We start from the raw sequence: 20,473 nt of genomic DNA, 5'->3' as shown, positions 1-20,473 counted from the left end.
ATAAACTGTTTCTCTGTGTGCTCTCCCATACTGCTGTGTCTCTAATAATAAACGTTGTACCTGTTTTTTACAGTTTTTGCCTCCTTGAAACATTCTTGCTCTCAAATGGGGGAAAGAGCCAGGGCCACTTTGCTTCTAGCCTCTAGCCCCTGGTGCTCTAGTGGCTAGGATTCCTGGTTTTCATCCGGGCTACGCAGGTTCAATTCCTGGGCAGGGAACTAAGATCTCACTGCTGTCTCTCCGAGATCACCTCCATATCTTCTAATGTCTTGATAGCTCATTTCTTTTTCTTTTTTTTATAGTAGGTTGAAGATATAATTTTTAAAAATTTATTTATATTTATTCATTTATTTGGTTGCGCCAGGTCTTAGTTGCGGCTCGCCGGCTCCTTAGTTGTGTCATGCGAACTCTTAGTTGCAACATGCATGTGGGATCTAGTTCCCTGAGCAGGGATTGAATCCGCGCCCCCTGCATTGGGAGTATGGAGTCTTAACCACTCCACCACCAGGGAAGTCCCCGATAGCTCATTTCTTTTTACTGCCGGATACTATTCGTTGTATGGATATGCCACTGTGTGTCTATCCATTCACCTTTTGAAGGACATTTGGTTGCTTCCAGTATTTGGCAATTGTGAATAAAACTGCTGCAAATATTCATGTGCAGGTTTTTGTGTGGACATGAATTTTCAGCTCATTTGGGTAAATAGCTGGAAGTCTGATTGCTGGATCCAACAGTAAAACTATGTTTAGCTTTGTAAGAAATTGCCAAACTGGGAATTCCCTGGTGGTCCAGTGGCTAAGACTCCTCGCTCCCAATGCAGGGGGCCCGGGTTCAATTCCTGGTCAGGGAACTAGATCCCATATGCTGCAATTAAGAGTTCGCATGCCGCAACTAAAAGATCCCACACGGGTTTCCCTGGTGGCGCAGTGGTTGAGAGTCTGCCTGCCGATGCAGGGGACACGGGTTCGTGCCCCGGTCTGGGAAGATCCCACATGCCGCGGAGTGGCTGAGCCCGTGAGCCATGGCCGCTGAGCCTACGCGTCCGGAGCCTGTGCTCTGCAATGGGAGAGGCCACAGCAGTAAGAGGCCCATGTACCACACACACACAAAAAAAAGATCCCACACGTGGCAACGAAGATTCTATGTGCCATGACTAACACTCGGCGCAGCCAAATAAATAAATAAATAAATAAAAAAGAAATTGCCGAACTGTCTTCCAAAGTGGTTATACCATTTTGCATTCCTACCAGCAAGGAATGAGCTACACTTTCTTTTTTAAATAATAAATTTGAGTCAGTATTCATTCAGTCAACAAATATTTATCAAGCAGATCTCATTTTGAGGCTGGAACTCCCTGTGCTAACCGCCAGGGACACAATGGTAGGGAAAGCAGATACGGATCTGGAGTTTACAACCTAGTAGAGGAGAGATTAATTTCTAATTCAAAGTGTGTGTTAACATTACAGGGGTTGTGTTTATTTCATCATTCCCCGCTCTCCCCTATCTGAATGAAAGGCAAAGTCATTTATGCATCTCAGGTTGGCTGAGGTTACTCAGTCGAAGATCTGGAACCTCTGTAGAGTCACAGATTTGAGTTATGGGCAGATTCTGGATTGGTTCATGAGACATGAAACCTTTGGTCAGGGTGGTTCTGTCCAAGAAATCTATGGGTTTACCCCACTGAGGACTTTCTTATCATCAGGGTATGTGTAGTATGGCAAAGGGGCTCCAACCCTGAGCCTCAGAGTTGTTATTTTGTTTCACAATCTTGACTTTGGAACAGTGATAGTAATACAAAGTCATAGTTTGGAAAGGAAGAAGTGTCCTGGGACTTCCCTGGTGGTCCAGTGGTTAAGACTCTGCACTTCCAATGCAGGGGGTGCAGGTTTGATCCCTGGTCCAGGAACTAAGATCCCATATGCTGCCTGGCCAATAAATAAATAAATAAATAAATAATTTTAAGAATTAAAAAAAAAAGGTAAGTGTCCTGTCATAACACCAAGTATGTTCCAAACAGCAATTCTCTGACACCAAGTGGGTGTCCTACACTTCAATTAAATTCTGACAAGTTGGCACAGACCTCATAGGTTAAGGGATCAGTCCCACAAGACTGTCTCCCACTTCAGATGTCAGCAGCAAGTGGGGTCACCAGCCACCCACACTTCTGCCTGGCCGACTACAAATTCCGGCATTTCCATGACCACTCCCCAGATTCAATAATTTGCTGAAACAATTCACAGCCCTCAGGAAAGTGCTATACTTACTACTAGAGTTTCATTAGAGAAGATAACAACCCAGGAACAGCCAAATGGAAGAGGTACATAGACTAAGGTCTTGGGAGAGGGGGGTGCAGAGATTCCATGCCCTCTCCGGATGGGCCACCCTACCAGCTCATCGATGTGTTCACCAACCCAGAAGGTCCTTGAGCCTCAGTGATTCAGGGTTTTTATGTGGAATTTTATTACATATGCACACCTGATTAAATCATCAGCCATGTGACTGAACTCAATGTCCAGTCCCTTTTCCCTCCCTGAGGTCTGGGTTTGAGGCTGAAAGTTCTAAGCATCTAATCACATGGTTGAAGGGGTTCATTCTGAATAACAAAAGACACTACTATCACTCATGAGATTACAAGGGGTTTAGGAGCTCTGTGCCAGGAACCATGGACAAAGACCAAATATATTTTATTATACTATATGTTCCCATCAGCTCCCCCAATTAAATATGTGATATGAGCAAAACCCATGAGCTTGCTATGCAAATGCAACTTCAAGACAATTCCCCAGCACCACCTTCCAAATGATTTCAGGAGTTGCGTTGCTTTCCAGTGGGAGGCCCACCCCTGGGATCAAATCTCATTTCTACCTTTTACCAGCTGGATGGCCTCAGGTAAGTCCCCTCACCTCCAAAGCGGTTTCCTCACCTGTGAAATGGAGGCAGTAACTCGTGTCTCAGGGGTCCTTTAATGAGATGGTGCGCATCCAAGTGCCCGGCATGCAGGGGTGAGCAATAAATGTTAGGGGAAACATTCCTTTCCCCTTCTGTCTAATTATGTAATCCCTGGCAATCCTGGCCTGGACTCTGATCCCTGTGGGGTGTGACTGTCCGCGTCTTCCCTGTTAAGACACTCAACTGAGGCCCCCATCACACACACACTCACACACACACACACACACACACACACACACACACTCACACACACACACACCACCACCACCACCACCACCACCACCACCAACAACAACAACAACAACAACAACGGTAACACATACCATCTGAGCCCCTAGGCCTGGTTTCACCATTAACTAACTGGGTGGCCTCAGACAAGGTCCAAGTTCCTGCCCTTCTTTGGGCCTCAAAACACATTTGTAGGGCTTCCCTGGTGGCGCAGTGGTTGAGAATCTGCCTGCTAATGCAGGGGACACGGGTTCAAGTCTTGGTCTGGGAGGATCCCACATGCCGCGGAGCAACTGGGCCCGTGAGCTACAACTGCTGAGCCTGCGCATCTAGAGCCTCTGCTCCACAACAAGAGGCCGCGATAGTGAGAGGCCCGCGCACCGCGATGAAGAGTGGCCCCCACTTGCCACAACTAGAGAAAGCCCTCGCACAGAAACGAAGACCCAACACAGCAAAAATAAATAAATTAATTAATAAACTCCTACCCCCAACATCTTAAAACAAAACAAAACAAAACAAAAACACATGTGTACAAAGAGAGTCTGGGATCTGAGGTTTAGGGAGGTGGGAGGTGCCTTCCATTCTGACTAAGCCCCCATCTGCAATCAGCACCAGGGTGTGAAGGAGAGAGAAGCAGCCAATAACAGTTTGAACAACTTAAAACTTTATTATGGGCAGAAGTACTGGCCTGAAGAGTCAAGCCTAAGGGCAACTTTCCAAAATCAAGCTTAGATAAGGGAAGGGAGGGATGCCTGAGGCCTGGCTGGGGCCAGTGCAAGGCTGGGGCCAGGGCTGAGACCCAAGGCCAGTACACTATTGAACTCTGCCCTCTGAGTCCCAGCTGAGTCTGGGGAGGCCAGAGGGTCCCAAGACCATATAGCCCAGCACAGGGAGGACCAGGGAGAGGCCCCGGTCAGGCCTCCTTCACCTCTGCAACAGGAACATAGCTATGCACCATGGGGAAGTGCTCCTGACTCCCCCAAGACCAAAAGGGGGGCTCTTCCCTGAGGTTATTCTGTGTTACAGAGAAGAGATCCTCCAGTACCATCTACCCCCAACCTGGGAATGGCTGAAACCTGGACAAAGATAGAGCCCTGCAGAGTGTGCAGGGACCAGGCAATGCAGGGCCCAGGGGGTGATGTCAGGGCCTGAGCTCATCATTCCACTTCTGTAGCTTCTCGTCCATGGCCTGGAGCGTGGATTCATCCTGCACCAACACAGATTGGTCCTACCCCTCTCCCCACACCCGCAGGAGGCCTGGGGAGGCTTGGGGAGGTCTTCCCTCCCCCAGGCCTGTCCTTTACCTTCATGAAACAGAAGCGGATATAGTGGTCAAAGAGCTTTTGATGTGGCACGCTGCAGAAGATGGAGACCGGGATGGCCATCAAGCCCTGTGGAGGAGGAAGCCCATGCCTCAGCGGCCCCACAGCCCAGCACGCCTCTGGGGGGCTCCAGGGGGTCAGAGATGTTCCCGTGATGAGACAGGAGAAGGCAAATTAGCTTCAATGCAGCACCTCCCAGTGCTGCATCAGGGTCAGAGGAAAAGCATCCCAAATCATCATTCCAAGTCTCTCCTTATGTACAAAAGGGAGAGGGAGGCTGAGAGCAGGGAAGATCATGTGGCAGGTCAGGGCAGAGCCATAGAATAAATAAGTCCCAGGGAATTCCCTGGCGGTCCAGTGGTTAGGACTGTGCGCTTTCACTGCTGAGGGTGCGGGTTCAATCCCTGGTCGGGGAACTAAGATCCTGTAAACCATGTGGCATGGCCAAAACAAAAACCAAAAAAACCCCCACAAACAAACAAAAAAAGAAATAAGTCTTAGAATCGTAGCTCTGAGCTGGATGGACCTCAGAGTTAATGGGCCAACTCCTCACTGTACAGATGGGAAGACTGAGGCCCTGAGAGGGCAAGAATGCCTGCCAGCCCACAAGGCATATTTGAGCAAATTAAAAACAGCCTCCCCATTCTTTGACGTGGATGCAACCCTGTACCACGGCTCAAGGCAGAGGATTGGCTGGATTTTGGTGCATCAGCCCCCTGGTCAGGCACCCTTAGCAGTGCACAGCCTGTAAAACATACACAGCGGCCCTGGCAGAGGCCCAGCCCACCTTGTTCTTGATCATCCACTTGACGAAGCGTCTGTCATAAGGCTCATCTGCAGCTCCAGGCAAGTTGGGCATTTTGGTCTCTGTGGGACAGAGGCCAGGCTGAGCCCTGGGCAGCCTCCAGGGCCCTGTACCTGGCCCAGCCCGGCCAGTCCCACTCACTGAATTCCGAGATGTCTGTGATGAGGAAGTAGCCGCCCTGGGGGATCACGGGCCTCAGGCCTACAGACTGCAGGCTTTGTATCATGTGGTCACGGCAGCGCTGTATGGCCTGTGGGAGCTGCACAAAGTAGCTGCTGGGTTGGCCGAAGTGCAGCTGCTCCCGCTCAAAGCTCTGGGCTACTGCAACCTGGGGAGGGCGGGGGGACAAGCAGGTCAGGTGTGACCTGACCTTGGAGCCAGCCCGAACTCCTTTCTTGCCCCACCTCCTCCCCCGGTGGGGCGGGTGCTGCCCCCACCTCACCTGGCCCTGTGTGGGACAGTGGAAGATGGAGTTCTGGTGCACAGTGCGCAGGTGCTTCAGGAGCCTGTCCGGGCCTAGGACCCAGCCCACCTGGGCCAGGAACATAGGTAGGGGGTGAGGCCCTTCAGGGCCTGACCAAACCCTTTCTGGATTCCCAGGCCAGCCTTGCCTACCAAGGATTGTAGAGGGAGGGGTCACCCCCACCCTCGTTGACTCACCTTCCAGCCTGTGGCACTAAAGGTCTTGCCAGCGCTGCCAATGGTCAGGGTGCGTTCCCACATGCCAGGGAGGCTGGCTGCCCAAGGCCAAAGAAAGCAGCTGCTGAGACGGGGGTGGGGGCAGGGGAGGGGTGGTGGCTGGACCCCAGCAGGCACTCAGGCTCTCAACGCTCTGGACTCCACTATGTGCTAAGCTACTTCCAGGACTTATTTGAGCTCACCCTCATGACACCCCTGGGAGGCAGGTGCCATTGTGTTCCCCTGTCCTCAGAGAGATGAAGTCACTGCCCCAGGTCACATGTCCTGTGTGGGTCTAGACCCCTCGGTCCTAATCACCAGGCCTGCGCTGACACCCAGATTGGGCTCAAGGCCCTGCCACAAACGTCCAGGGGAAGGGGGGCACCCTGGCCAGCTCAGCTCACCGATGCTGATGTGCTGGCACCCGTCGTAGACCAGCCACTGGTAGACCTCGTCGGTGATACACACCACGTCATGCTGCTGGCACAGGCTGGCCACCAGCTCCAGTTCTGCCCTGGAGAACACCTGCAGGGACCAACCCCAAACAGACAGGCCTGCTTAGAGAGATGAAAAGACAGGGCCAGAGCCGGTGCTGAGGGCTTTTCTGCCCCATCCTATCCCTGCAACAGTGACCCTGTGAAGTTGGTTGTGATAACAGAAAATACATATATATATATGTGTATATATATATATATACACATATATATATACACACACATATATATATATATCTGCCCCGATTCCTGGCACAGAACTCCTAAAACCCTTGTAAATTACTAAGTGGTAAGAGCAATAGAAGTGGACTTCCCTGGTGGTGCAGTGGTTAAGAATCCGCCTGCCTTCAAGCCCTGGTCTGGGAAGATCCCACATGCCGCGGAGCAACTGGGCCCGTGCACCACAACTACCGAGCCTGTGCTCTAGGGCCCGTGAGCCACAACTACTGAGCCCTCGTGCCACAACTACTGAAGCCCACGCGCCTAGAACCTGTGCTCCACAAGCACAACGAGAAGCCACCGCAACGAGAAGCCTGCGTATGGCAACAAAGAGTAGCCACCGCTTGCCACAACTAGAGAAAGCCCATGCACAGCAATGAAGACCCAACACAGCCATAAATAAATAAATAAATAAATAAATTTATAACAACAACAAAAAAAAGAATCCGCCTGCCAGTGCAGGGGACATGGGTTCGAGCCCTGGTCCGGGAAGATCCCACATGCCGCAGAGCAACTAAGCCTGTGCGCCACACCTACTGAAGCTGAGCTCTAGAGCCCATGAGCCACAACTACTGAGCCCGCATGCCACAACTACTGAAGCGCACGTGCTCTAGGGCCCGCATGCCACAACTACTGAAGCCCCTGCGCTCTAGGGTCCGCATGCCACAACTACTGAGCCCGAGTGCTGCAGCTACTGAAGCTCACGCACCTAGAGCCTGTGCTCCGCAACAAAAGAAGTCACCGCAATGAGAAGCCCATGCACCACAACAAAGAGTAGCCCCCACTAGCTGCAACTAGAGAAAGCCTGCAGACAGCAACGAAGACCCAATGCGCCAAAAATAAATAAATTAAAAAAAAAAGAGCACTAGAAGCATTTTTGTTCTAATGAGGCAACTCTAAGTTGGCTCTTGGATTGGGGCTGATCCATCAGAAAGACGAAGCCATATTGGAAGTTTGGAATTTTCTCCAGAGAGGGCAGAGGGGCTGGAAATGGAGTTGATAATTGAAGCCTCCATAAAAATCCCAATAGGACAGGGTTCAGAGAGCTTGCAAGTGGGTGAGCACATCCAGGTACCAGGAGGTTGACACACCCCAGCTCCACAGGGACAGAAGCACCTGTGCTCAGGAACCTCCCAGACCTCACCCTACATGTCTTCATCAGGTTGTTCATCTGTATCCTTTACCATATCCTTTAATAAACTGGTAACTGTAAGTAGGTGTTTCCCTGAGTCCTGTGAGCCACTCTAGCAAATGAATTGAACCGAGGAGGGGGTTGTGGGCACCCCAGATTTACAACCATAGGTCAGAAGCACAGGTGACAACCTGGACTTGTGATTGGTGTCTGGAGTGGGGTGGGGGGCAGCCTTGTGAGACTGAGCCCTTAACCTGTGGGATCTGACGCCATCTCCAGGTAGACAGTGTCAGAATTGAATTAAATTGAGTTGACTTGTGGGACACCCAGCTGGTCTCACAGAATTGCTTAGTGTGGGAAAAAACCCCACATATCTGGTGTCAGAAGTGTTGTGAGTGTGGTAACGGTGTGACAGTAAAGGAGAGACACAGGTGGAAGCCTGGGTCTTCCTTCACATCAGTTCTGTCATGTTCCCATTTTCCAGATGAGAAACTGGAGAGGTGAAGTCACTGGCCCAGGTTCATGGGGAAGTCATGGAGGTGTCCAGCCCGTTCCACCACCCAAGGCCTGATACCTTCCCTGGGGATCCCTGCCCCAGGCCCTGGGACCCCTGGGAGCTTTGGTCCTCAGAGCTCATCGCAGGTAGTCCTCCCACTTCACAGACAAAGAAACTGAGGCCCCATGGCAGCACAAGAGTAACAGAGCAGGGACGTGAGCCAATCTGGAGGGGTCCCCGGAGGAGGTCTCTCAGGTACCTTTCCCAGGGGGTTGTTGGGTGTGTTGAGGATAAGGGCTTTGGTGCGAGACGTGAACTTGCTGGCCAGCTCCGTGGGGTCCAGCTGCCAGTTGCTGCTGGAATCCAGTTCCCCGTCCTGCTTGGGTCTCTGCAAGAGGAGGTGGGAGGGGGTGGCAATACTTACCCACCTGACTTTCATCTCTAGAAATTCGGCCTTCCTCCCCCCAGGTATCTCTCCCCACTGTCTCTCCTCTCGGGCTCTGGACACCCCTCTCCTCATCCTGGAGAAACCACCCTCCTTCACTTCCTTCCTTCTTTCTCACCTCCCAGGGTTCAACCCAGCACACTCCTTGGACCCCTCTGCCCACACACACCCCAACCAGCATCCTTACCGGCTTCAGGGACACAAACACAGGGCGACCCCCTGCCATCAATGTCATGGGTTCATAACAGTCAAAAAAGGGCTCGATGATGATGACCTGGTACAAGAATCAGATTGGCTGGGGTCGGCACCACCCTGACCCTTCACCCCCACCCAGCCCTGGCCTTGCCCACTCACCTCGTCTCCTTCGTCCACCAGGGCCTGGAAGGCTGTGAACAGGGCCCCATAGGCACCCACAGTCACCAGCACGTTCTTGAGCGGGTCTATGTCCTGTCCCAGCAACTTCCCGAAGAAACTGGCCAGGATCTTCGTCAGGGGTGGGTAACCCTGCCGGGACAGCAGGGGTCAGTGGCCTGGTTCAGCCTGGGCCCACCCTCCCACTCAGATGCATCCAGGCAATTCTAGCATCTTCCAGCAGCAAGCCTTGGGGCAGAGTCAGTTCCTGTGGGGTGAGTTCTTTCATCTCCATTGCCAGCACGTGCCATAAAGCCTTCTCTGTGCCAGGCCCAGCATCCAGGGCTGGGATCAGTGGGAAACCAGACAGAGTGCATGCCTTCATGGAGCACAGTGCAACACAGCCCTCAAAATAGCAGCAACTCCACCCTTTAAACACCTCCCTCTAAGTTTAAGAAGCACTTTTGTGCCATCTAATCCTCTTGGCAGCCTTGCAAAAGAGGTATTATTTGATCCCCACCATTTGACTGGTAGAAAAACAGTGACCCAGAGAAAGAAAATGACTTGCCCAAGGTCATGCCAGTTGAACTGCAGGAATAGGACTTTATGTTGCAGCTTTGGAAGCACCCCACTTTGAGAGGAAGATTGGATCTGTACGCTTGTTTGCTGAGGGCACTTATAAAACACTCCAGGGTAAGCTAAGAGACTGAAACCTAAGGTCTAGAACTTAACTAAATAATTCACTAAACCAGAATTGACTACATAAAAATGAAAAATTTCTGTACACCAAAATATCCCCTGAGCAAAGTTAAAAGACAAAGAGAGGAACACTGCAACATAAGAGAAAGAAATAAGATATTTAATATATAAAGAGCTCTTCCAAAGCAATAAGACAAAGATATACACCCAAATGAAAAAAACGAGATGAGATGCACACCAAAGTTTAAGAAACTACTCCAAGGGGGCAAATATTTACTCTGTGGTTCTTTACAGAAAGACTTCGGATTTAGAGTCAAAACAATCAGCAGCCTGTCTTTCGGGGTTAAGCTTAGGTGTCACCTCCTTCAGAAAGCCTTCCCTGATCTCCCAGGTCTCATTCCCTCCTTCCTGCTCCCAAGTACCCCATTCTCCTCCATCACAGCATATCAGCTACCTTTGTTTTCTGCTTTTGTTTTGGTTTTTGGTCTGCTTTTCCCACTAGACCATGAGCTCCTGGCTCATGCTTTTGTATCTGTCTTTCTCCCAGCCCATGAACTGTCCCAGGGCCTGGAACAAAGGAGGCAGTCAGTGAACACTGAACCATGGCCAGACTGAATTCCCGGGGTTCTGCCCCATGAACCCTGACACTCAGATGGGCCTGCTGCCCAAAAAGATCTGCTCCGTCCTCCCCCAGGACCTCCTCAGAGGCCCATGTCCAGGGACCCCCCAGAGGGGCTGGTAGACTCACAAATGCCTTTGTGTACTGGTTGAGCATGAAGTCCCCACTGACGGCGTGCTGAAAGGCTTCCACGGCGAAGTCTGGGGGTGGGAAGTCTGGGAAGCCTTGGCCCAAGTTCACGACATCAGACTCACTGGCCAGTTTGACAAACTCCACCCTGGGCAACAAACAGAGAGTGGGTACCAGCCCAACCCTCCACCACGACCTGGACTTCCGCTTGCTTCCGGGGAAGGGTGAGCAAGGCATTGGGCTCCTTCTAGAAAAACTGGATAATCAGAATCCACCCTGGTCTGGAGATCTGTTTGTGGTCATAACTGGTTCCATGCTGATCACATGTCTTAGCCCAGGGGCTTTCCAACTTTCCACCATGATCCATAGTAAGAAATCACTTTTACATCCCAAACTCTGTAGAGCACAAAGATGGACTCAACTTTCTCCTTCCAGTGTGATCCACTGCAGTATTTCCCATCCTATCCTACTCTAGTCTTTAGAAACACTTGGTGAGCGCCCCGAAATAGATTTCAAGACCCGTTCATGTGTCTCTCAGCAGCACCACAGTTTCAAATGCTTGCTCACATCATCTCTGATAGTCTATGAGGCATGTTCTGCTCCTTGATCACAGCGGGGATGGAGAAGCTGGGGTTCGGGCGACTTGCCCAACGTCTCCCAGTTAGCGCTGCCAGCCTTTGAGTCCATATCTGTCTGAAGCACCAGTTCTGCTCTTGACGATTACCCTGGACAGACTGGGGACTGCCATCTGCCATCTCTGGCCCCTTTCTTCTGTCCCTGCCTAGTGGCTACCTGTTCAGGGAAACAAGAGAGGCTGAGAGGCTGAAGAGGCTGGTGTGTGGTTCCAGGTTGGTTGCGGGGTCAGGCTGGGTGGAGTTGAATTTGCATAACAATAAATATCATTATGTCTAAAATTGGTCATTTTCTCTCCAGAGCGCCACAATGTCTCTGAAGACACAGAGTTGCTGAAGCTCAGAGAGGCCAGTGACCTGTCCAGAGTCACACAGTCGCTAAGGCAGAGCTGAGATGCAAAATCAGGCGGTGGATGTTCCATGGTGGCTGGGACAGGGGAGCGAGGCTCAAATACCCTACGGAGACCAGCTGCCCTGTAGGTTGAGCCTCTAGGGTCCTGATCCCCAGGCCACCACCCTGGGGTCAGCAGGAACCTGGGAACTTTCACGGCCCTCATCCCTCCTGGCACTCCTCTCCTGTCCCGTGCTTTCCTCCCAGGTCAGCTCCTGGTCTGCCCTGCCTTCGCATGAGACTTAGCCTCTCCTGGCCTCAGTCCTTCCTTCTGTACAATGGGTGTGACAGGTTCAAGAGTCTGCTGGGCCTGTGAGTCAGGAAAGATTCTTCCTGTCTCTCCCAGCCAGTCATTTCCTCCTTTGGAGTTGGACTTTACCTTATCTGCACAAGGGGCCACAAGCCTACTCACCTGCCTCACAGAGAGGACAGAGCATGGCAGCCTGGGGAACAGGACCCTGGAGGCCCAACCTAGAGGGCAGCCGGACCCTATAGGGCCTTTGGGCCCAGCTCCCCCATCCCAAACACCATGGAGCATCAGAGGAGAAGATGGAGGTGGAAGATTTTTGCAAAACACAAAGTGCTGAACAGCAGGGGAGTTTGAAAGAAAAAATGGTTCTCTTTTTGGTAAAAACAACAGCCAATGATTTTTTTTTTTTTTTTAACATATAGAGGTGGCTCAATGCCCTTGGCCAAAGGTAGAGCGGGCCAGGAGTGGGGGTTGGGGGGACGCGGGAAGGTCATTAAATCTTTCTCACACATCTTCCATTGCATCCATTGAATCACGGTGACAAGGGGCACATATGCCTCTCATATTTAGAATAGGTCAATAAAGAAAAGATGTTAACCTCTGCAAGTGCTGGTGAGGGGCTGCCCGTGTCTTACCTTCTTATATTCCTTAGCTTAGCTTGTTCTGTACTAAGTGTGAAATGAAAGAATCTCTGGAAAGCCCTCAGCCTGGTGCCTGGGTAATGCCTGGGTGATGGATATCGCTCACACAGTATGTCACCTCATCCTCCCAGGCCCTTCAAGGGAAACGGAATTACCTCCATTTCCCAGATGGGAAACTGAGGCTCAGAGCAGGCGAGTCACTGGCCCCAAATGCCACAGCCAAGCAGGGCGAGGCTGAGATCCGAACCTAAGCCGGCTGCTGGGGGTCTCACCTCTCAGGAGCTGCGGCTACAAATCTCCCCCCGTCCGAGTGCGCGGCCGTCCTGGGTACCACTGAGTTACTGCCAATCCAGGGACCGCCAGCCCTGCCCTGCCCTTGAGCCCAGGGGACCTCCACACCCCTCTCCAGCCCCACCCAGCTCACCATGGGTTGTGGTCGATCCCGTCCAGCCTTCGAGCCTGCAGCCGTTTGGTCATGACGAGCTGAAGACAGAGCAAACGGAGGGTCAGTGGTGGAGGCCCAGCAGCCTGGGCCTGCCCGGGAGGCAGCTTCTCTGGGGCCACAGCCTTGGTGTCCACTCCTCCAGGCGGGAGGCGGAGAGCAGGGCTCCCAGACAAGACAGCGGGGCGGGGTCTCCCGCCACCCCGCCCAGCTCCTCCCACTCCAGCAGCCTGGACTCGCCCACCTGCCAGCCCAGGGTCCACGTGTCCCGGCACACAGCCTGGATTCCATCAGGTTAAAGTTTGACCCAGGAGGGGCTGGGGCCGAGGAGGAGGAGCAGGAGGAAGGGGGAGAGCAGAGCAGGGGAAGGATCGGGGCGACAGTGACTGCAGCGGCTTCTCGCTAAGCGCTTCCTTTGACTTCTCAGGACCACCTGGCTGGTCCCGTTTTACAGATGAGAAGATGGAGGAGGGGGAGCGAGGAGAGGGATGTGTTCAAGGTCATACAACAGATACACTCAGACTCAGGCCTGTTTGAGACGAGGCCACGTTCTGACTCAGGGAAAGAGGACACTTGCTCGGTCCTGAGGGGCTCAGGGGACCTCCCCTCCCCTTCCCTATGTTCCTTCCAGGCCAGCTTCCCCCTCACCCGCAGGTGTGCAGGCACTGGCCAGGCCTGAGAACCACCAAACCCAGGTCCTAAGCCCGCCTTGGCTGGGTGACATTGCACAGGTGCTTTAGCTCCCCTGGCCTCAGTCTCTCCATCAGTATAATAGGGGCATAGGCTCCGTGGTCCCTCCCAGCCTCCTGGTCCTGTGGCTTGGAGTCTCAGACGGCTGGCAGGGGGTGGAGCCACAGCTGTATCTAACAGTGAGCCCCCACTGCTCCTCATGGTCTTAGTCCCCACAGCACCCCTATCAGAGGGACCAGGATAATCCCCATCTAAAGATGAGGACACTGAAGCTCAAAGAGGTTCAGGGGCTTCCCCAAGGTTGGAGGAGGAGCTGGACAGGACCCTGGTCAGGGTGGTGGCAACAGCAGGGCTCCTAGTGTCTGGCCCCTGCCCTGGAGAAGGGCATGGGGACCGTCTGTATACGGGCCAGGCTTTTCCATCACCTGGGAGTCTTGCTGATGGGAATGATTTGCAGAGAGCCCAGCATGGGGCTGACACCTAGTAGGTGCTTTGCTAACATTGGCAGACCTGTCCCTTCACGGAATCCCTGACACCTCTCACCAGGCCTGGCACTCAGAACATGTCAAAATAGTTAAAAATGAGAGCGTGATCCCTGCCAGGGAAAACCATGTTATCACCAAAATGTTAGTCAGCAGTGATTATCTTTGGTTGGTTAGTTAACAGATATTTTTCTTCTCTTCCTTATAATTTTCTTATTTTCCAAATTTTCTAAAATAAATGTTTTATTTTTATGATTAAAAAATGTGGGAGAGGGCTTCCCTGGTGGTGCAGTGGTTGGGAGTCCGCCTGCCGATGCAGGGGACACGGGTTCGTGCCCCGGTCTGGGAAGATCCCACATGCCGTGGAGCGGCTGGGCCCGTGAGCCATGGCCGCTGAGCCTGCGCGTCCAGAGCCTGTGCTCTGCAACGGGAGAGGCCCCAACAGTGAGAGGCCCGCATACCGCAAAAAAAAAAAAAAAAAAAAAAATGTGGGAGAAAATTACATTTTAGAGGCATGTTTGTAAATGTGATATACCAATATCAATAAACCAGGCTACAAAATAGCATGTACGGGATGATTATATTTTAAAAAATATACCCTAATATATATTTGTATATATATATTTTTTTCTATGACCATATGTGAATAGAAAAAAAATTTAGAAGGAAACACACCAAATGTTAAGAAAGGGTCTCTCTGAGTGGTGGAATTAGAGGTGATTTAATTACAAGTGTACTTTTCTATGTTTCTAAGTTTCTTGTATGGAGAGCATACCATATTTGATTGATTCTGATATGTGTATTTTTTGCACATTGCACTTTCAGATGTGTCTTAGAATCTATAGCACGAGTTTAATTGGCAATTTCCCCACTTACTAGTCCATAAAATAACAGTGCATCTTAATATTGATGGCATTATAGGTTCAATGATATAAGGAATTACGTTTGAATCGGGTACGCATCATATTTAAAAAAATAAAGTGAAGATGAGTCGGGGCAGTGGGGATGGGTGGGTAGAGGTTGGGGTGAGGGAGTTTGAGGAGGGCTGGGGTGGGCGAAGGAGTAGAGAGGTGCAGGGGCACAGAGAGAGAGCAAAGGGGGTGGATGGAGTTGAATGAGTTTAGGAAGAAGATACAAAAGGGGGGACTCTAGAAACTTGGGGTGCTCAATGGAGTGACCTTTGAGTATGTCACACACTACTTGGATAAGTGAGGAACCAGTGCCTGTTCTTGAGCGTATGCATAATGTATTTATTCAGCCAACATTTATGAAGCGCCTACTGTGTATCAAACGCTGGGCTGGGCACAGGGGGTGATGGGGATGCAGCAGCTCCAAGGCGACCAATCAGATGCATAGCTACAAGTTCTAGGTTAGAAGCAAGGGCAAGGGAGAGGCCCACACCCAGGCTGCAGTCAGAGAAGGCCTCCTGAAAGAGGAGGCTCATGCACAGCTTTGAAGCCAGAACCAAGCCAGATCCCAGGAGCCCTGGGGCATGCAAGCAGCAGAGCACGAGGGGCTAGGGCACTTACAGTCTGATGCAAACACCGGGCGAGCGAAGCTCCAGACTTCTTTCCCCGGAAGGGCCCCACCAGGTGCAAATAGATGGCTGCCGCATTCCTGAACATGCCTCCCAGAGCCATGGGGCACTGAAGACGTCTCCTCCAAGGGCAGAGGAGAAGGGAGGAGAATGCCCTGGCCAGAAAATGGCTCCGAGCTCAGGACTTGGGTCCCCCACACACAGCTCTAGTAACAACAACAACAATAAGTGCTAATATTTATTTAGTCACTGTGTGCCAGGCATGGCAGCAAGTGCTTTGCTGCATGGCTATCTTTCAGTCCTTGAAACCCTGGGACCCCTTTCCCCCCCAGCAACCAGAGTGACCCTTTCAAAATGTAAATCACCTCTAGTTAAAAAATGATCCAGGGACTTCCCTGATGGTCCAGTGGTTGAGACTCTGCACTCCCAATACAGAGTGCAAGAGTTCGATCCCTGGTCGGGGAACTAAGATCCTGCATACCACATGGCAGCCAAAAAAAAAAAAAAAACAGTTGAAGATTATGGATGGCCCCTAACACTGCAGACAGAGTCAACCTTACACGTTCTGATGCTGGAAACACACATATCACCTGCAAATTATTGCCGTGCTAAAACCAAATCTAAAGCAGCTCATGCCTCTGGATTACTAAACTACAAGGGACAGAAGAACATGTTACATTACACCATGGAGATGCAATTAACAAATTCAGACTGATGGAAACTCTATAGAACAAATGACCCTGTTTCTTCAACAAATAAAATGCAAGAGGAAAAAAAAGCCTGGGACTTCCCTGGTGGCGCAGTGGTTAAGAATCCACCTGCCAATGCAGGGGACACGGGTTTGATCCTTGGTCTGGGAAGATCCCATATGCTGTGGAGCAATAAAGCTCATGCAGCCCAACTACTGAGCCTGCACTCTAGAGCCCGCGAGCCACAACTATTGAGCCCGAGTGCCACAACTACTGAAGCCCGCGCGCCTAGAGCCCGTGCTCTGCAACAAGAGAAGCTACTGCAAGAAGCCCGCGCACTGCAACAAAGAGTAGCCCCTGCTCACCACAACTAGAGAAAGCCCCTGTGCAGCAACAAGGACACAACGCAGCCAAAAAAAAAAAAAAAAAAAAAAAGCCTGGAGCATTATAGATTAAAAGAGACTCAACAGACATAAATTAAAAAGTGAATGCCTTGAAAAAGAAGAAAAATGTTGAAGGACACACTGCACATTTTCAAAACTTACTAAAAAGCTAAAGGAACCAAAAAAGTGTGGTACTGGCATAAGGATAGACATATAAATTAAGGGGATAGAATTGAGAGTCCAGAAATAAACTATTTGGTCAACTGCTATTTGACAAGGGTGCCAAGAAAATTCAATGAGGAAAGAACAGTCTTTTGGTGCTGGAACAACTGGATATACCCATGCAAAAGAATGAACTTGGACTTCTACCTCATACACAAATATTAACTCAAAGTGGATCATAGACCTCAATGTAAGAGTTAAAACTATAAAACTTCTTGAAGAAAACAGGAGTAAATCTTTGTGACTTTTCATTAGAATATGGTTTCTTATATACAACACCAAGAGCACAAGCAACGAAAGAAAAAATCAATTGGACTTTATCAAAATTAGACACTTTTGTGTCTCAAAGGATACCGTTAAGAAAGTGAAAAGCAAACCCACAGTATGGGAGAAAATATTTGCAAATCATAAATCTGAATCTCTCCAAAGAGATATAAATGGCTAGTAAGCACATGAAAAGATGTTCAACATCATTAGTCATTAGGTAAATGCCACATTAAGATACCACTTCACATCCACTAGAATGGCTATAACAAATAAGACAGACAATTACAAGTGTTTCGAGGATGGTGAGAAATTGGAACCCTTGTATATTGCTTCTGGGAATGTAAAATGGTGCAGCTGCTGTGGAAAACCGTCTAGAAGTTCCTCAAAATGTTAAACATAGAGTTACCATATGATCCAGCAATTCCACTCCTAGGTATACACCCAAGAGAAATGAAAAAAAATATGTCCACATAAAATCCTGTACATGAATATTCATAAGCAGCATTACTCCTAAGAGTCAAAAAAGTGGAAACAAACCTAAATGTCCACCAACCGATGAGCAAAATGTGGTAAATCCATATGATTTAACAATATCATTTGACAATAAGAGGGAATGAAGCACTGAATCACGCTACAACATGGATGAACCTTGAAACATTATGCTAAGTAAAAGGAGCCCATTACCAAAGGCCACAAATTGTACAATTCCATTGATATGCAACAGGCAAATCTAAAGACACAGAGAGTAGATTAGTGTTTGCCTTGGGCTGGAAGTGGCATGGGAGGTGAGGGTGGGGAACGACTGCTAATGGGTACAGGTGTCTTTTTTTTTTTTAAGATTTATTTATTTATTATTTATTTATTTATTTTTGGCTGCGTCAGGTCTTAGATGCGGTGTGAGGGTTTTCTCTTCTCTAGTTGTGGCGCGCAGGCTCCAGGGCACGTGGGCTCTGTTGTTGGCGGCACATGGGCTCTAGTTGAGGCATGAGAGCTCGGTAGTTGTGGGGTGCAGGCTTAGTTGCCCCATGGCATGTGGGATCTTAGTTCCCTGACCAGGGATCGAACCCACGTCCCCTGCATTGGGTGTGGATTCTTTACCACTGGACCACCAGGGAAGTCCCGGTATGGGTGTCTTTTTGCTGTGATGAAAATGTTCTAAAATTAGATTGTGATCATGGTTTCACAAGTGTGAATATACCAAAAACCACTGAATGGTACACTTTAAGGTTGAATGGTGTGTGTGTTGTATTTCAGTAAAGCTATTTTAAAAAATTGCCAAGGTTTAAAAAAAAAAAAAAAAAAAAGGCAGTGCCCTGGTAGTGGCCACGGGGATGTGTCTCTGCACTGCCAGGAGCCTAAGTGACAGAGGGGACGGCTGTGCTCAGAAATCCATCCCCATCCTTAGCACAGAGGCCGTGCTTCCAAGGGCTGCTCCCAGCCAGTGCCCAAAGGACAGTGAGGCAGGCTGTTGCTGGGAGATGTGGCCCTCTCAAGGACTCCCACTGGCTTTCCTGGAACTTTCTGAGAACTGCACTGCATCTGAGACTTTTCCTTCCTTCCTCCCTCCCTCCCTCCCTCCTTTTCTTCCTTCCTTCTTTCCTTCTCTCTCTCCTCCAAGGGGGTCAGATTACAACCCTAAAAAAGAAGTGGGTGTCTGGGTGTGAGGGGGACTGTTCTGGATTAAAAGACTAAAGAGACACTACTCGGCCATAAAAAAAGAATGAAATAATGCCATTTGCAGCAACATGGATGTAACTAGAGATTATCATATTGCAATACAAGTGAAGTAAGCCAGAAAGAGAAAGACAAATACCATATGATGTCACTTATACGTGGAATCTAAAATACGGCACAAAAATGAACCTACCTATGAAACAGAAACAGACTCACAGACATAGAAATCAGACTTGTGGTTGCCAAAGGGGAGGGGATAGGGAGAGGGATGGACTGGGAGTTTGGGATTGGTAGACGCAAACTATTACATTGAGAATGGGTAAACAACAAGGTCCTACTGTACAGCACAGGGAACTATATCCAATCTCCTGGGATAAACCATAATGGAAAGGAATAGTAAAAAAAGGAATGTATAGGGACTTCCCTGGTTGTCCAGTAAGGGAAAATGCACACCAGGGAACCATGGAGTGTCTCAGTGAAAGGGTCTTAGACTTATGATAGGACCTATATGGGAAAAGAATCTAAAAAAGAGTGGATACATATGTATACATTTGTATAACTGATTCACTTTGCTGCACAGCAGAAACTAACACAACATTGTAAGTCAACTGTATGCCAATAAAAGTTTAAAACAAACAATTTGCTCCTCAAAAAAAAAAAAGAACTAGTTTAGGCTTTGGACTTTGGTGGGGTGATTTGGGTGAGGGTCCAAGGAGCAGGACTTCGCTTTGGACTGATGCTTTCAGAAGCAGGGATAATTTTATGGTTGGAGATCTCAATAATTTTATTTATAGGGAGGGCAGGCTAGAGTGAGACTAGTTATCATTGGTAAGGAAGCTGCAGTCCCTCGGATTAGCCAGGAGAGGGGTGTGCTTGGCATTGTGTGGCTTCAATAATATTCGGGTTTGTCTGTGTTTAGACATGATTATGAAGGGGTCTTGTTTTTGTCTTGATTCCTCAAGGTCACAGAGTGGCTTTGTCTGATGTCTATGTTCCGCGAAATTGTTCAGGTGCAACGCAAGACCAAATCTGTAGGTGCCAGGCAGCTCCTGGATTCCAGATTCTGCTTTTCTTTTTCTAAATCCTCATACTAAGAATAAAATCCAAAGTCTTTACCATGTACCATGAGGCCGTATTAGATCAGACGTGAGGCCTCCTCACGTCTCCTCCTGTGAGGATATGCCTCACAGGGCATATCCTGCCACTGTCCCTTTCGCTTGCTGTCCCCTAGCCACACTCACCATTCCTGTCTGTTAGCTGTTCTCCTCATTCACTCTCCTTATCCTATAGCAGTGCCAGCAAACGTTTTCTGCATTGGGCCAGTGCAAATATTTTAGGCTTGGCAGGACAGACAGTCTTTGTCGCAGCTTCTCAAGTCTGCTGCTGTAGTGGGAAAGCAGCCTTAGACAACACGTACACAAACAGGCGGCAGCGGTTTGCCCTGTGGCCTCACTTTTCCGATGGATCTAAGGAGAGGGGTTGATATTTCACTTTGCTCAGCGTTTTATTCATAAGGACAGAGTAACAACTTCTAAGCTCCTCATGTGCAGGACTGGAAACCAGAAGTCCAATATAACCTACCTGTTCACGTCATTTCATAACTATCA

General features: G+C 49.7%; 1 protein-coding gene across 3 annotated transcripts in view; it reads right to left on the bottom strand.

Annotated features, from left to right (window-relative positions):
* Nucleotides 1–3,846: 3,846 nt before the first annotated feature.
* Nucleotides 3,847–20,473, bottom strand: part of KYAT1 (kynurenine aminotransferase 1) — a 32,922-nt gene continuing 16,295 nt past the window's right edge. Inside the window, exons 2-14 of one of the 3 annotated variants that reach the window (XM_060100712.1) lie at nucleotides 15,624–15,837; nucleotides 12,905–12,963; nucleotides 10,567–10,714; nucleotides 9,123–9,272; nucleotides 8,956–9,042; nucleotides 8,583–8,711; nucleotides 6,387–6,507; nucleotides 5,965–6,041; nucleotides 5,747–5,836; nucleotides 5,446–5,632; nucleotides 5,287–5,366; nucleotides 4,482–4,568; nucleotides 3,847–4,384 (exon numbers count right to left, since the gene is read on the bottom strand). In XM_060100712.1, the coding sequence (XP_059956695.1) occupies nucleotides 4,319–4,384; nucleotides 4,482–4,568; nucleotides 5,287–5,366; nucleotides 5,446–5,632; nucleotides 5,747–5,836; nucleotides 5,965–6,041; nucleotides 6,387–6,507; nucleotides 8,583–8,711; nucleotides 8,956–9,042; nucleotides 9,123–9,272; nucleotides 10,567–10,714; nucleotides 12,905–12,963; nucleotides 15,624–15,734 (1,392 nt within the window). In that variant the 5' untranslated portion in view covers nucleotides 15,735–15,837 and the 3' untranslated portion in view covers nucleotides 3,847–4,318. Of the gene's footprint in view, nucleotides 4,385–4,481; nucleotides 4,569–5,286; nucleotides 5,367–5,445; nucleotides 5,633–5,746; nucleotides 5,837–5,964; nucleotides 6,042–6,386; nucleotides 6,508–8,582; nucleotides 8,712–8,955; nucleotides 9,043–9,122; nucleotides 9,273–10,566; nucleotides 10,715–11,133; nucleotides 11,359–12,904; nucleotides 12,964–15,623; nucleotides 15,838–20,473 lie in introns of all 3 variants that reach the window. The other 2 variants (XM_060100711.1, XM_060100713.1) reach the window with 2 other exon arrangements.

The sequence above is a fragment of the Mesoplodon densirostris genome, chromosome 6 (assembly GCF_025265405.1).
Source record: "Mesoplodon densirostris isolate mMesDen1 chromosome 6, mMesDen1 primary haplotype, whole genome shotgun sequence".
NCBI lineage: Eukaryota > Metazoa > Chordata > Mammalia > Artiodactyla > Ziphiidae > Mesoplodon > Mesoplodon densirostris.
The sequence above is the reverse complement of the archived record's forward strand: the minus strand, read 5'-3'. Positions and strand labels throughout refer to the sequence as shown.